Source organism: Orcinus orca, chromosome 11, assembly GCF_937001465.1.
Source record: "Orcinus orca chromosome 11, mOrcOrc1.1, whole genome shotgun sequence".
Classification (NCBI taxonomy): domain Eukaryota; kingdom Metazoa; phylum Chordata; class Mammalia; order Artiodactyla; family Delphinidae; genus Orcinus; species Orcinus orca.
In genome coordinates, this window is record NC_064569.1 from 33,339,433 (window position 1) to 33,356,068 (window position 16,636).

Consider the following 16,636-nt stretch of genomic DNA (forward strand, 5'->3'; position numbering starts at 1 on the left):
TTGCCATTTTAGAATTAGAGAAACTGAAGCACAATAAAGTTCTTTATAAAATACTTTCTCCCCAACTTTTGTTTGAAAAATATCAGAGGCACAGAAAAGTTGAAAGTACAATGTATACCACCATACCCTTCACCTAGATTTTAAACTGTTAAAGTTTTCCAGATCTGCTCTCTCTCTCCTTTTCTCTCTCTTTACATACACATATCACCACATCCAGATAGCCACACATTATTCTTCTGAACTCATCATGATATTTCACTTCTAAATATTTCAGCATGCATCTCTACAGAACAAGGGCATTCTCATACCATATCACACTAAAAAAACCAGGAGACTGAAGAGTCGGCAGATTCAAATCAAACACTTAAATCATCTGACTGACTGTTCTTCATTTTGGCTTGTCTAATTAGACCTGAAGTGGTTCTCTGGTGATTATTTAGAAGTGACAATCAATCTGTCAAAAAGCATTTCCTTCCTTCAGTGACCTTGAAATCAGATTTCATTTACTGCTTCATCAGACAGGTATCTTAAATCCAAGCATTTCTGAAAAAATCAAGCAATAATCTTCTAAGATATTCCAACCTCAAAAATCAAGTATACTACACAGAGTCTTAAAGTGAATACAATTGAATAACACTCTCAAAGCTATACATTCTTTTCTAACGTGCAATGGAAGTTTATAGTGTATTAAACAATTTCACTATACCAGCTTTGAAGGAAAAAAGTTGTTGTTCTTAAGAAAAAATACACAGTACAGGGGCTTCCCTGGTGGCGCAGTGGTTGAGAGTCCGCCTGCCAATGCAGGGGACACAGGTTCGTGCCCCGGTCTGGGAGGATCCCACATGCCGCGGAGCGGCTGGGCCCGTGGGCCATGGCCGCTGGGCCTGCGCGTCCGGAGCCTGTGCTCCGCAACGGGAGAGGCCACAACAGTGAGAGGCCCGCATACGGCAAAAAAAAAAAAAAAAAAAAAAAAAAAAAAAATACACAGTACAAACAGGATTGATTACCCAAATGAACCCGTTTTATAAATGAAAAAACTGGCAAGTATATTTGTGATTCTACATAAAAACTAATTTTTCAATGGGCACGATTTAATCTCAGTCACTAATGTTAGGAAGTAAGATAGCACAATAAAATCCTATCCTTGCTCTCAAAGACCATACAAGTCAGCTTAAGAGTTTTATATCAGAAGAAATAACAATCAATACAACCTGAAGCTAATATTTAAAGCTAAACTGTGTCATACAGATAAGAATTATACCTACAATCACAGAAATATTTAAGATCAAACTACAATCAAATAATAGCTAATAAGAGAAGTTACTATGTGCCACTAGGCACTGTTCTAAGTACACTCCAAGAATTAGTTAATTCAATCCTCATAACAATCTCATTTTTCCACTGAAGAAGCAGAAATAACAGAGATGCCAGCATAAAAGGATTTATGTAAGGGGTAGGACCTGACCTCAACCTTAAAGTATAGAGAAGAAGAATGAAAAGAGGGTCATTTCAAGAAAATGGAAAAGCACAAGCCAAAGCATGAATATGAGAAGTATCCTGGTAAGACCAAAACAAAAGTTTCAAATTGAAGAAATTAAGGCTGGATAAATAGGATGGGATTAGATTACGGGAGGCCCTAAGTACCCAGCAAATGGATGAAATTTTATAAACAGCAAGAGCACAGCACCACTACAGGTCTTTATGTGCTATAAGTGGCCTTTTAACAATGGTAACCTGGTAACAATGCAGAATGAGTGAGAGAGAAATGGGAAGCAAGGAACCCAGTCCAATTCTAACATTTACATAAATAAATGGGGTTGGTACATGAGGAATCACAGAGCTCATAGTGAACCAACTATGTCACCCCTTCACATCAATAAGCCAATCCATTATGAATAATGAAGTGGTAAGTATAATTGCAACACACCCTGAATTATTTCCAAATATACCTTCAACGAAATTAAAAGGTACACTGAAAACTAGGTCAGTAAGAAGTAAAACTATTCTTGCTGTTTAGTACTGTGCCAAAAGAATTTGGCCGAATTTGACATAAGCAGAAATTTTACAGTACAAGTATCTACTTCAATAAAACAAACATCACAAATAAAGGAATTAAAATAATTCAACATATAGCTTCCTCACACTGCTTTAGAACTATTGCACTATTTATCAAAAGGCAATAAATATATAATTTTTATAAACAGCTATTATGTAAATGTATACTTTAAAATTAATGTCACATTTATTCATGTACCCATTAAGCACTAGGTATTTATCATCCATACAGTAAATTCTATAATCCACATCAAACTTACAAAAAGAGGCTATCCCAAACAACTTCCTCTCTTTGTAATTAAATGAACTCCTAAAGAGAAGAAATGTGGGGAAAAAAATCTTAAGTCTGTGAAAACTAGATTACTTACCAGCAACTTGAGTTATCCTATTGGGTCTTTTCCCTCACAGATCCACCTCTCTTGCCCTTCTGTCCAGCATGAGAATCTTCCTGATGGGCATCCACTGGAACTGAGGGGGCATGCAGTACAGACGCATATGTAAGAAAGTTGGGGGGAGGGGATTTGGGAGATGCTAGAGACATGCTTCAGTGTGCTTGCTTACCTTCCTGAAATTGGAAATTTCAACGGTCCCTTGGTCCTCGAGGCATTCACAATAACTTCAAAGAATGTGGATCTGTGGAGATTACCCAATAGGAGAACTCCAGTTACTGGTAAGTGATCCAGCTTTTTCTTCTCTATCAGAATAAGAAAATTATTTAAATTCATTTGAGATTATTAATACATGTAGAACTACGGGGGACAGAGTTGTAAATTCATCAGATTATTATATATGAATGCACCAAAGTAAATACAGAAACAATGTGCTAACTATGAGGTCAACAGAAACTTCTGGCATTATCAGAAACACAAGGAAAAGAAAATGATTTGAATGGTTTCATTTTAAAATCTCCAGCTGTAACAAGAGCTATATTTTAATATATAAAAAATCAGCTATCAGACTATTCTATCTCACTAAAACACCACCATCATTTTTTAATATTAGTAAAGGATAATTAGTTGATCAAAATCTACCATTTCTTAACTAGCCATTGTCATTAACATTGCTTGAATTTTGGTGTAGAGGCCACCACAGTGGATTAACAATCTGTAAGACTTCAGATAAAGAGCATCAATGCAATTCCCATTCATCAGTCAATAAGTCTTTAAAATAACCATTTGTTACCTACAACAAACCAACCACATACACATATACAAGTATGTCCACAAAAAAAAAAAAAGTATGCCAGGCCACTGATAAACAATGATGCTGATTTTAATGTAAATAATTGTACAAAGTAGTACAGTAATATTTTTGATTAACTGTTATATTTTTTATTTTTATAGCAATAAATTATTTTATTTTACTTAATTTTTTTCCATTTCATTTATCTTTTTTACATCTTTACTGGAGTATAGTTGCTTTACAATGTTGCATTAATTTCTGCTGTATAACAAAGTGAATCAGCTATACGTATACATATATCCCCATATCCCCTCCCTCTTGCATCTCCTTCCCACCCTCCCTATCCCACCCCTCTAGGTGGTCACAAACCACCGAGCTGATCTCCCTGTGCCTATGCAGCTGCTTCCCACTAGCTATCTATGTTACATTTGGTAGTGTATATATGTCAATGCTACTCTCTCACCTCCTCCCAGCTTCCCCTTCCCACCCGCCCCCCATGTTACACTTTTTAAATTGGACCTGTCATTGAGAAACAAAAAACTATTCCTAACAGAAGAAAAGTCTCCTCAACAGAACTTTATTTCAGGTTCACATGAAGACTGCCTTTACCTTTAACTCAATACATATTAATCAGGTACATGTTCATTTCAATGTGCTAGAGCAGTGATGACTTCAAACACTAGCTCTTACTGAAGATACAGATACGTTTCAGTTATAGTCTTCCCTGCTACCATTATGCTCCTATTTAATAATTATCCCCTACCTTCAAGAAACATATGGTTTCATGGTTCTTCGTTCTATGGAAAAAATTAAAGATAATGTATAGCTTTTCCTTTAAGAGTAAACAGGATAAAATTGGGTATAAAATCATTACTCAACAAAAACAAACTGAAAATGTAATTCTAATGAAAATCTTAAGTGTCAATCTTGTTATAAGGTAGTATTTGTATTTAGTAAAGGTTGACAGCACCATGTCGACTGATTTTTCCTAGATTCCCACTTAAAAATACAAATTGTCTCAGATAAATTATATCCATTTTTATATAAATCTGAATTTTAAAAAATAATAATAATTAATGCATTAGCTTTTTTTTTTGGATGAATTAGGATCCTTTGTTTTTATTTTCTTTTCACTTTTTTTTGTAACATCTTTTTGGGAGTATAATTGTTTACATTGTTGTGTTAGTTGCTGCTGTATAACAAAGTGAATCAGCTATACATATACATATATCCACATATCCCCTCTGTCTTGTGTCTCCTTCTCACCCTCCCTATCCCATACCTCTAGGTGGTCACAAAGCACCCAGCTGAATCTCCCTGTGCTATGCAGCTGCTTCCCATTAGCTATCTATTTTACATTTAGCAGTGTATATATGTCAATGCCACTCTCTCACTTCATCCCAGCTTACCCTTCCCCCTCCCCGTGTCCTCAAGTCCATTCTCTATGTCTGCATCTTTGTTCCTGTCCTGCCCCTAGGTTCTTCAGAACCTTTTTTATTTTAGATTCCATATGTGTTAGCATACAGTATTTGTTTTTTTCTTTCTGACTTACTTCACTCTGTATGACAGACTCTAGGTCCATCCACCTCACTACAAATAACTCAATTTTGTTTCTTCTTATGGCTGAGTAATATTCCATTGTATATATGTGCCACATCTTCTTTATCCATTAATCTGTCAATGGACACTTAGGTTGCTTCCATGTCCTGGCTATTGTAAATGGTGCTGCAATGAACATTGTGGTACATGTCTCTTTTTGAATTACGGTTTTCTCAGGGTATATGCCCAGTAGTGAGATTGCTGGGTCATATAGTAGTTCTATTTTTAGTTTTTTAAGGAACCTCCATACCGTTCCCCATAGTGGCTGTATCAGTTTACATTCCCACCAACAGTGCAAGAGGTTTCCATTTTCTCCACACCCTCTCCAGCATTTGTTGTTTGTGGATTTTTTGTTGATGGCCATTCTGACTGGTGTGAGGTGATACCTCATTGCAGTTTTGATTTGTATTTCTCTAATGATTAGTGATGTTGAACATCCTTTCATGTGTTTGTTGGCAATCTGTATATCTTCTTTGGAGAAATGTCTACTTAGGTCTTCTTCCCATTTCTGGATTGGGTTGTTTGTTTTTTTGATATTGAGCTGCATGAGCTGCTTAATGCATTAGCTTTCAAATGACCCACTCAGGCAAACAGGGGCACTACACAGAACTCAATTTCTAACTGTAATACAGAGATAAACGCCAAAAGGGCCATCTAGTTAACTAGATTCCTAGTTAACATCTGTTCCCTGAAAAGTAAGTAGGTACATGGCATGAAGGTTCTACGTGTTTGGATTGATGCAACAGATACAGGAGCAATAATCCAAATATTTTGTCCTTATGGTATAAGCTAGTATAAAAGTTGTCATTAAAAACTAAATGATAACTTCCAATTTTAATTTATAGTAACACATGCAGTCTCCATTTAGACTCAGATCTTATGAATTGAAAATAAAATCAAGTGCATTTTAAAAAATAATTTGAGAATCAAAATATCTTGAAAATATTTTAAGGTAACCAAAAGGTTCACTTAAGAGACCAGCATTCAAAGCTGTTTGTTGTTGTTATCATAGCATAAGCTCAACTAAGATGGATTTTATCAGAACAGCTGAGAAAAGAAATTCCAGAAATTAGGATACTCTATTCAAAAGTATCCTCTGTAAGCTCTAATAATTGTAACGCCCATCCACAAAAAGGTACTCCTTAGGAATCAAGAACCTAATCAAGTGTTTCACTAATGAGAATCTATTGCATAAAATCAATTTGAACTTTTGAAAGAACTGTTCAGAAAAAAAGAGTTATTTAGCTAACTTTCACTTCTACTACCCATTAGTTTAGACATTATATTTTGGCCAGAAGCAACTTAAATTACAACTGGTTTTGTGATTCCAAGTACATTATTTTCTAACTTTCAATTAAGATTTAAAATTCTAATGTAAGGTATTATAGCTGTGGAAAGTTGTTCGTGGTAAATCCTGGACTTGAAATCCTTTAGCAGTGTAATAAAATTCAACATTATACATATATTCACACATATTTCAGTGACATTATTGATGGTTCATAAATATGGGGGGATGTGTGTACCTCAGTTAACCAAAATAAGGTCAAAAGTGAATTATACACTTACTAAATAATGTTATTTACAGAAACTGTCATCCTTTTTTGCTCCTTAAACAGCTCATCAGATAATCCGTTTCTTAATTAAATTTTCCTTTCCTTCAGCCTTATCCACTACTTAGCTCTACATGAACCCATAAAGAAACAAACAAAAAGAGTACTATTTTCTTAACATAAATTAACCTAAAATCAAGATGGAAAAAACTGTATTTATCTGTAAAATAGGGGTAACAGCAGAACCTACTTCACAGAGCAATTGTGAGGATTAAGTTAATAAAAATATAAGTAATGCATTTAAAAACCATGCCTGGAATCTAACCATATATCAAATTGTAACATAACCACCCAGAAACGGAATTATTTTCAAATGATTTTATATATCTTTAAAGAACTATTAAAAAAATTCTAAGTTTAGAGATTTAGTGTTTGTATTAATTTTGGTACAGCTGGCTCTCTTTATCCAGGGGTTCTGCATCCACAGATTCAACCAACCATACATCAAAAATATTCGGGAAAAAAATTCTACAAAGTTCCAAAAAGCAAAACATGCTAACAACTATTTACATAGCACTTATATTGTATTAGGAATTATAAGTAACCCAGAGATGATTTAAAGTATATGGGAGGATGTATGCAGGTTTATGTTTAACTCCTACACCATTTTAGTAAGGGACTTGAGCATCTTCAGATTTTGGTAACCAAGAGGGTCCCAGAACCAATCCCCCACAGATTCCAAGGGATGACTGTACTATTATTTTGAGACTATATTCTTTATATTGCAAGATAAAGAAAATAAGTAATTTATGGTATTGATTAGGAATCACGATGTGCAGCATGAAAGAGATACAAGAACACATGAATATTAAAAGTGCAAATACCACTTATACAAAAATACATATAATTTGGAAATAGTTAAGAAACATTCTAGACAGTAGTTACTAAGTAAGTCACTATCATTATCCTACCAATATAGAAATTATATCTGCTAATATTACAAAATCAGTCACTCCATTAGATTTACTAGTAAAGAAAGCTCCTCAGACCGTTAAAGTTGCCAGAAACATTTACACAAATAATTTTCAATGTTCCAATACCCGATTTTTATTTATAAGCTAGAATTTTAGAACTGCAACTGCTGACAAATTCTAAAAGTATGAGAAAAATAGTACATATTCATGTTCTTGACTGACATTAGACAGTAAAGATACTAATATTCAATCTGTTCAGAAAAGCTGAAGTGGAGGGATGCTAGCAGGTAAGCTCTAGGTCCTTAGAACCACTGCTCTGGACAGAACAGCTCTCCATTTATCTATTTTATATTTTGGGTTTCCTCCATAAGCTTCCCTTTCAGGAAAGAATTCTGCAACAACCACAGAAAGTTTTAAACTTTAAAGGACTGTGTGATGAGCAGCCTTTTAAGATGGTCCACAATGATTCCACCTCCTGGTATGCACGCCCTTCTGTATAATCTCCTCCCTCTGAGTATGGGCTGGATTTAGTGACTCACTTCTAAGGAACAGAATTTGGCAGAAGTAATGGATGTCACTCCCAAAATTAGGTTATAAAAAGACAGTGGCTCCCGTTTTGGTGACTTTCACCCAGATATCTTGCTTTGGGGTAAGCAAGCTGCCATGTTGTGAGCAGCCCCATGGACAGGTCCACATGACCAATAAATTAATGTATCTGGCCAACAACCAGAGTCCTGAGGCCTGCCAACAGCTGGAAGCAGGTATTCTAAGGTCTGCTGACAACCCTGAGTGAGCTTAGTTGTGGATCCTCCCTCAGTCGAGCCTGAGAGATCCTGAGCCAGAACCACCTGCTAAACGGCTTCTGAATTCTTGACAAGGAAGGAAAGGAGCAAGAAAGGAAGGAAGGGAGAGAGGGAGGGAGGGAGAGAAGATAATAAATGCTGATTGTTTTTGGCCACTGAGTTTTGTGGTAACTTGTTATAAAGCAACAGGTAACTAATATGGAAAGCATTACAAAGTAATTAGTATTACGCTAAAAGTTGCAAAGTGACTATTAATTAGGTTCCTAAAAAGGAACTCACAGAAAATATGAGTTAATGGGTGGGGGCCCAATTTGGAATTTGGTTCTTGGTTTTTAGGTCCAAAAATTCAACCTAAAGCTAAAGCAGGTAAGACTCAACTGAACTATACCAACCAACCTCCTCAAACTGCTTAATAAACCACACACCACCTTCCAGGGCATTTCCTTCCCAACAAATCTGGACAGAACCAAAGCATTACAAAGAACTGCATAATGCACACAGTCTAAGTACGCAGCAGCCCTGAAAACTGGTTGTTGTGTCTACAAGCTACTTTTTTTAACTGAAATTTTTTAAAGTTTAAGATGCAGTTAACTTAAATATAAAGAAGCCTACATTACTACAACTCCAGAATAAAGCACCATTCTAGCAACCCCCAAATAATCTCTCACTTCCTACCACCTCCTGTACTATGCTAAACACTAACCAGTTGGCTGTGTGGTTTTTCTTTTTATATTATTTTGTGTTCTAGTCATTCTTCCTAAGGATACCTTAATCACATTAATTGATCTTCAACAATATTCTGATCTTCCTAATTTGACAAATACCCTAGTCCCATAATTAAGCACCACATTTTATAAACCGTATCTTAAAATGGGATACTTCTGTAGAAAAGTAATATCCTCTATTCTTAATAGTTTCTAGTTCAAGGAAACATTTTCCTGATCCTAGTCCAAAATGCGAGAAGCATTAGTCCTTCATTAGCTAATTATAGTTAGTATCCAAGTTAAAGATCGGTTGGCCAAAACGTTCCTTCGGTTTTTTCCATAAGATGGCTCTAGTAGCACTTAGTTGTCTTTAACTTCATTCGAAACAATTTTGTTAGACTGTATGTGACAGCTGTCATATCAGCGTGCATTTTAAAAAAGACTTATCAAATTGGTGAATTTCTGTGTAGCCATTTTTTTTTTTTTTTTTTTTTTGCGGTACGCGGGCCTCTCATCGCCGTGGCCTCTCCCGTTGCGGAGCACAGGCTCCGGACGCGCAGGCTCAGCGGTCATGGCTCCCCGCGTCCCCCGCATCGGCAGGCGGACTCTCAACCACTGCGCCACCAGGGAAGCCCCTGTGTAGCCATTTTAATACTGAAGATGGAAGAAAATAAGCAACATTTTCGGCATATTATGTTTTATTGTTTCAAGAAAGGTAAAAACGCAACTGAAACACACAAAAAAGATTTGTGCAGTTTTCTGAAGTTTCATGCTGGAGATTTCTCACTGGACGATGCTCCACGGTCAGGTAGACCAGTTGAAGTTGATCAAATCGAGCATTAATTGAGAACAATCAACGATATACCACGCGGGAAATAGCCAACATACTCAAAATATCCAAATTAAGCATTGAAAAACATTTGCACCAGCTTGGTTATGTTAATCGTTTTGATGTTTGGGTTCCACGTAAGTTAAGTGAAAAAAACCTTCCTGACTGTATTTCCACATGAGATTCTCTACTGAAACATAATGAAAACATTCCGTTTTGAAAACAAATTGTGACAGGCAATGAAAAGTGGATACTGTACAATAATGTGGAACAGAAGAGATTGTGGGGCAAGCGAAATGAACCACCACCAACCACACCAAAGGCCGGTCTTCATCCAAAGAAAGTGATGTTGTGTATATGGTGGGATTGGAAGGGAGTCCTCTAATATGAGCTCCTTCTGGAAAACCAAACAATTAATTCCAACAAGTACTGCTCCCAATTAGACCAAGTGAAAGCAGCACTCGACAAAGAGCGTCTGATATTAGTCAACAGAAAACGCATAACCTTCCATCAGGATAACACAAGACTGTGTGTTTCTTTGACGACCAGGCAAAAACTGTTACAGCTTGGCTGAGAAGTTCTGATTCATCCGCCGTATTCACCAGACATGGCACCTTCAGATTTCCGTTTATTTCAGTCTTTACAAAATTCTCTTAATGCACAAAATTTCAATTCCCTGGAAGACTGTAAAAGGCACCTGGAACAGTTCTTTGCTCAAAAAGATAAAAATTTTTGGGAAGACAGAATTACGAAGTTGCCTGAAAAATGGCAGAAGGTAGTGGAACAAAAGGGTGGATATGTTGTTCAATAAAGTTCTTGGTAAAAATGAAAAACATGTCTTTTATTTTTACTTAAAAACCAAAGGCACTTTTTGGCCAACCCAATACACAAAAATAACAGCTAACAATACTCTGCATGTCAACAATTATGTCAACACGATAAGGAAATCAATCTTTTACTTTGCAGTTTCAAATTCTTTTTCTCACCTTTTCTGACCATATTAAAATTAATCTAACGAGATTCTAAGCCCTGTATTAATTTTCAAATCAATTCTTAATAACTATCTCTAAAACATAAGTGCATATTCTTGATGTAAAACATTTATTTTTAAACAAATTTATTTATTTTATTTTTATTTTGGCTGCACTGGATCTTTGTTGCTGCACGTGGGCTTTCTCTAGTTGCGGCAAGCGGGGGCCACTCTTCATTGCATTGCGTGGGCTTCTATTGCGGTGGCTTCTCTTGTTGCAGAGCACGGGCTCTAGGCATGCGGGCTTCAGTAGTTGTGACTTGCGGGCTCTAGAGCACAGGCTCAGTAGTTGTGGTGCACGGGCTTAGTTACTCCGTGGCATATGGGATCTTCCCGGACCAGTGATCAAACTCATGTCCCCTGCACTGGCAGGCAGATTCTTAACCACTGCGCCACCAGGGAAGTCCTGTAAAACTGATTTATAAAACAATGGCAAATTTTTCTAATATAATAAGTTTCAAATAGTCTAAGGTCAACAGTAATAGTGCAACCTACTGACTATATTCTAAATAATAACTTTGTTATTCAGCACTCATAAAATCTGAATTATGGATATTAAGTTAAATGAACTTATACTTCTCAAAAGAGATAACCCACAAGTGGGCTTATTAGAGCTTGTCTAGCATGGCATTAAAAGGTCACAAAATTATTTTTTGCCTTAAAAAAAATCTGAATCATGGGGCTTCCCTGGTGGCGCAGTGGTTGAGAGTCCGCCTGCCGATGCAGGGGACACGAGTTGGTGCCCCAGTCCGGGAAGATCCCACATGCTGGGCCCGTGAGCCATGGCCGCTGAGCCTGCGCGTCCAGAGCCTGTGCTCCGCAACGGGAGAGACCACAAGAGTGAGAAGCCCGCGTACCGCAAAAAAAAAAAAAAAAAAAAAAAAAAAAAATCTGAAACATGGATCACATCAAATCCCATACACTCCACAATGACTACCACTTTACAGACCAAATATACTGTACAGTTTTATGAAAAGTGCTGTGATTTGCTTGGTTAGCTGACCTAATGCTATGATTCATTCCTTCTAAAAACAGAAGATAAGGACTTCTTCAAACTATACACGCTCCCTCACAATTAACTATGCAGTTTTCCAAGAAAGCATTCCAAGTTGTTGTACTTACCACTTAAAAAATTCTTGATACCAACATGGACCCAATTTTTTAAATTAATTCTATTAATTTCTATAACCAGGAGTTACCTGTAAAAGTAGAGGCTTGGTGATATTTAGATAAGAATGCTCTAGATCATTAGAGCACTCTTCCTTGAAACAAGTTAGTAACATAATTTTACTCATCTCCTGACCTACCATTATTAATCTCCTTTATTAGATATAATTTAGAACTGTTGTAACTACCATGGAAAGCTTAGTGCAAGCACTATGCAGGATTATAATCTTGTTACAATTTAAAATATAAATGTTAATGCAACACTTGTTAAAATAAACATTACACAGAATGCAAAGGAAAAATTAAGATTTTGATGAAAGTAAAAGCCATTTGCCATGGCCAACCACATCCCCTCCTTTTGAAAATATTCTCTTCCCTCTATTCCCATAACATTACACTCTCCTGGGCTTCTCACTCCCTACTTAATTTTTCTTTCTCCTCTGTTTCTTTCTTCATCTTTGTAGGATTCTCTTCTTCCACCACCACAAGGAAGTGATGATGTTTCTCAAGTTTCTGTCCTGGGTTCTCTTTTCTCATGCTGTTCTATCTATTCTCTCCTTGATCTGTCTCACTCCCACGGCTTCAATTTGGTCATGTATGCTGATGACAAACAAACATGTATTTATAGCCCTCATCTCCTTCCTAAGCTTAAGCCCCACATATCCAACTGCCTCATAGATCCCCCTTCTCAGATTTCTCTCAGATGCTTGAAATTCAACAAACCTAAAAGTGAACCACTACCTTCCCCCAAACCTGTCCTTCCTCTTGTTTCCGGTCAGTGACAAGTACCACCATTTACCTAGCGGCATAATTAAGCCAGAATCCTGGGATTTATCCTTGATTCTTCCCTCTCTAAAACCCAAATTCCTATCTCTCACAACCATATCCAACCATCCATCAAGTCCTATACATTTTCTACTAAACACATCTAGAATCCATTCACTTCTCTCTCCTACTGGCATTATCCTTGTTTGGGCCACTACTGTCTCTTGCCTAGACTACTGCAACAGCTTCCACCAAATGGTTTCTCTACCGCTAGTTAAGATTCAACACAATAATCACAACGTAGAATAAAATGCTACTTGCTGTGGTTTCAACTATGTATTGTGTCGATGACAAAAGAAAACATTTTTTAAACTGCTGAAAAAGTTGAGTATGAAGGTAATTTAGGTTGACACAAGTTCTTTTATGAAGTAAATGTGCATAATTAGACATACTCTACCCAACTCACAGGCCCATGAAATGAAATGATGTAAATGTTCCTTAAAAACAAGTGGAAAACAGTTTAAAGCAACAACAGAATCAGATAAATGATAAAGAGACTTTGCAGTTCGGTTAAGCATTGTCAGTACCTACGCAAGACACAAAGACAGACACTGGGATTTTTTATTAATATCATTTACAATTATTACCATTATTATTAACTAAAAATTATGTTAAGTTCCTTACATCATTTATCACATTTAATCATCACCACAAAGCCCTATGGTTAGATGACCATAAATGGCATGGTGGGGATTTAAACTAAAATGTGATTCTGGACCGGTCGCACTACTCTCAAGGAAATTACAGTTCAGGGAAGGAGAGAGAAACAAAATGAAATATTTTCAATACACTGTGTAAACATAATCATCACATTTTGCACAGAATGCTTTATGAGTAATTGAAAGGGCATTCATTCTGGCCTATGGATAAAGAAATGCTTCTTGAGAGAGATGATGCCTTGAGCAATCATAAAGAGTAAGAAAGAAACTGTGGAGGATAAGAGAGTACAAAGCAGAGGAAATAATATAAACAAGACACTGTGGCCTAAAAAAGACCATGACCATGCCGTCTGACCATCCAACCTTGAAAGCAGACTTACTCTTTAACTCTGACAAATAGTTAAAAAAAAAACAAACAACGCTGCTTTTAACTATTCAATTCTTAAGTCTATATATACTGCTTACCACTATTACACTACCAAAGTACTTTCTAGATGTAAAGACTTTACTGGTAAGGCCCAAATGTTTATGTGACAGTACACATCAGCTTAACACACACACACACACACACACACACACACACACATACACACACACACACACACACGAAGGGAAGAGAAGAAACAGGCAGAGAGGGAGGGAGGAAAGGAGGGTAAGAGGGTGAAAATATCCCTGAAGCAATTTGTGGAAGTATTATTTTTTAGTAGAAAACACTTCTTATGTTCTGGTTTTGTCAGTCACCCACTAGAATCCACACATTTGACAATAGGGACTGTTATATATGGAAGTCTATTAATATATTACCACTCATGTATTTCACTGTTTCAGCTAATATTTTTTGAGGACTTACTGTATGCCAGGCACTGTGCCAAGTACTTTACAAGAATTATCTCATTTAATCCTCACAACACTTGGTTGTTATTATCATCTCCATTTTACAACTGAAAGAACTGAGGCTCAAAGTTAGTAACTTTCACAAGTTCACACAGCCAGTAAGTGGTGAGACTAATATATAAGCACAAATAGTTGAGCTCCAGAATCAAAACTCTTCACCACTATACTACATAATTGCAAGCAACTCATAAATATAGACATTCTTTTCTTTTTTCTGCTTTCCATTATCATGAGTACACATAAAAATTAAAAACAAATACACAGTGGAAAAATAAAACTAGATATATTTTCCTGCACTAAAAACATGTATAATAAAATCCTACATAAGTGGAAGATGGCAAGACTACAATTAAAATGTAAATTACCAAGGAATATTACAGAAAAGTGCTGTGTGAATCAGAGACATTAAGTTTACAAAAAGTTGGCAACAAGGGAATACTGAGCAAAATTGATAACCACATTCATATAGATGATGAAATAGCCTTAAGTTTTATCAAAAAGTACAATTTGATGACATTATGAATTTAAAATATTTTTCATCTGTAAGTTGTACTGCTCATTACTTATCAATGATTATAGAGCCCTGGGCCTTATCAGCCTTGGTCTTAAAAAAGAAAGCAAAATGTCTAAGAAGATGGGTGAGAAAAAAGGAAAGGAACAGGGAAGGAGGGAGAAAGAAAAAAGGCTTTTCAAAGGGAAAAGCTTCAAATCTCCCCACCATTATACAAAACTCATTATTAGCTCTTCCCTTTGAAATGTGAGGCTAAGAATTAGTCACACAATTAATCCAGCCTGTGCTGAGCAGAATTTGAGTGGTAGAAGGCTAAATGGACGGAACAGGGCAATGATTCTCAAAAAAAAGGTTTTAATAGCAAAACTCATTTAGGAAATAAAAATTAAGAGAAATCCTAACAAATAAAATGTATAAGAGCATAGATGATCTGGTTGAAGTGGAGTGTGGGAACACAAAGTCCCACTTGTTTGCTCCCATTGGCAGCCACTGAGATAATTTCAGGAGATCTCGGGGCTCCAAAGAGCACAATTCAAAACCTCTGGGCCCTTTTGAGGGAAGGACAGCTCTCTCTATGCCAAGAAACCTGTTACTTGATTCTTACTGGCAAACCCATCTCCTCCTTACTCCCTTATTTCCTGCAACTTGCTCTCTGACAAGAGGCTTCCCAAAGCTGGCCCTGAAAGAACAGTACGGCTAAAGGAATGGATGGCTGTGCGTTCAATGCTGTGCTAACATCTCTCTGGCCTGAGAGATGTTATGATGGTGGGCATTCTTATTTTCCTCCTTACACTTTAGTATCTTCAATGAACGTGCAACACTTTTATCATCAGAAAAAGAGTTATTATCTTAAAGAAATAAATAATTCTATCCCCCATGCCCAGGTTACTTACGTTCACACTTGAAACTACTACTTTATTAAGATTTACCTAAAACAGGAAAGATTTTCTAGTAAATAAAGGAATGAGAACATTTTAGAAAGTAGGCTAGGAGACTTTGGGCCCTGGGTAGACAAAAAGTAAATAAAAAAAAGGATGGAGAAAGATGAAAAAAGGACCAAAACAACTTTGCCTACTTTACAAATACACATAGAGCTCTACTTCCTGAGCAACTACTTCTCTGGCATTGAATATAATCTACTTGCTGCTGTTTTAGGTTGATCATTGCTAGTATATACTATAAAGGATGATATTGTGTAAAAGAACCCTGATCAGACTATAAGTTATGTAAAGGTGAAGTGATTTAGCTCATGTCTAAAAACTGTCAGAGAACTGTACAAATTTTTTATCATACACACACATTCACATACACTCAAATTTGTAATTTGTTATACTATCAGAGATTCTTAGAATTTATATCACAAATAAAAGAGGGAAATAATATTTACTGAGATTTTTCTCCTAAGAAATACTATGATATCAAAGAAGTCAAGATATACACAATAAACGTTATTGTAAAAGACATCAAAATGAAGTTTGACATTTTAACTTCAAAAATATTTCTTAAAATAGAGAAAACAACCGACCGTCATTTTGTTTTTCATTCACTATAGTGCTAGCCCAGATTTTAACATAAGTTCTTATATCAGTTGTAAGTAGTAGGTTTAATGTTAGAAGTTCTCAAGATGTACAGCACTAGATGCAGGTATGATGAAATTTACAAGAAGAAATCCTTAAGAAGTTACTTGCTACAAATTTGAATGCTACCACAGCAAGGTAATAAAAAGGACTTAGAAATCCAAACATTTGAATCTAGCACTAACCAACTATTGACCTTGAACAGCTCAATCTTTCCAGGCCTGTTTTCTTACTTGTCAAGAGGCTACTAAGCTAGAGCCATGAGTTCCAACAAATA

General features: G+C 36.2%; 1 protein-coding gene across 7 annotated transcripts in view; it reads right to left on the reverse strand.

Annotated features, from left to right (window-relative positions):
• The window catches only part of YAF2 (YY1 associated factor 2), a 64,976-nt gene that overhangs the window by 38,757 nt on the left and 9,583 nt on the right, over positions 1-16,636 (reverse strand). For 2 of the 7 annotated variants that reach the window (XM_049694073.1, XM_049694074.1), the window contains exons 2-3: positions 2,617-2,688; positions 2,424-2,523 (exon numbers count right to left, since the gene is read on the reverse strand). The exons of 1 other annotated variant lie outside the window; for it this stretch is intronic. Coding sequence is in view for 2 of the 6 variants with exons in the window: in XM_033436550.2 (XP_033292441.1) it covers positions 2,617-2,749 (133 nt within the window). In the remaining 4 variants the exon portion in view is untranslated. Of the gene's footprint in view, positions 1-2,423; positions 2,524-2,616; positions 2,750-16,636 lie in introns of all 7 variants that reach the window. 4 more of the 7 variants (XM_049694075.1, XM_049694072.1, XM_004274446.3 and 1 more) reach the window with 3 other exon arrangements.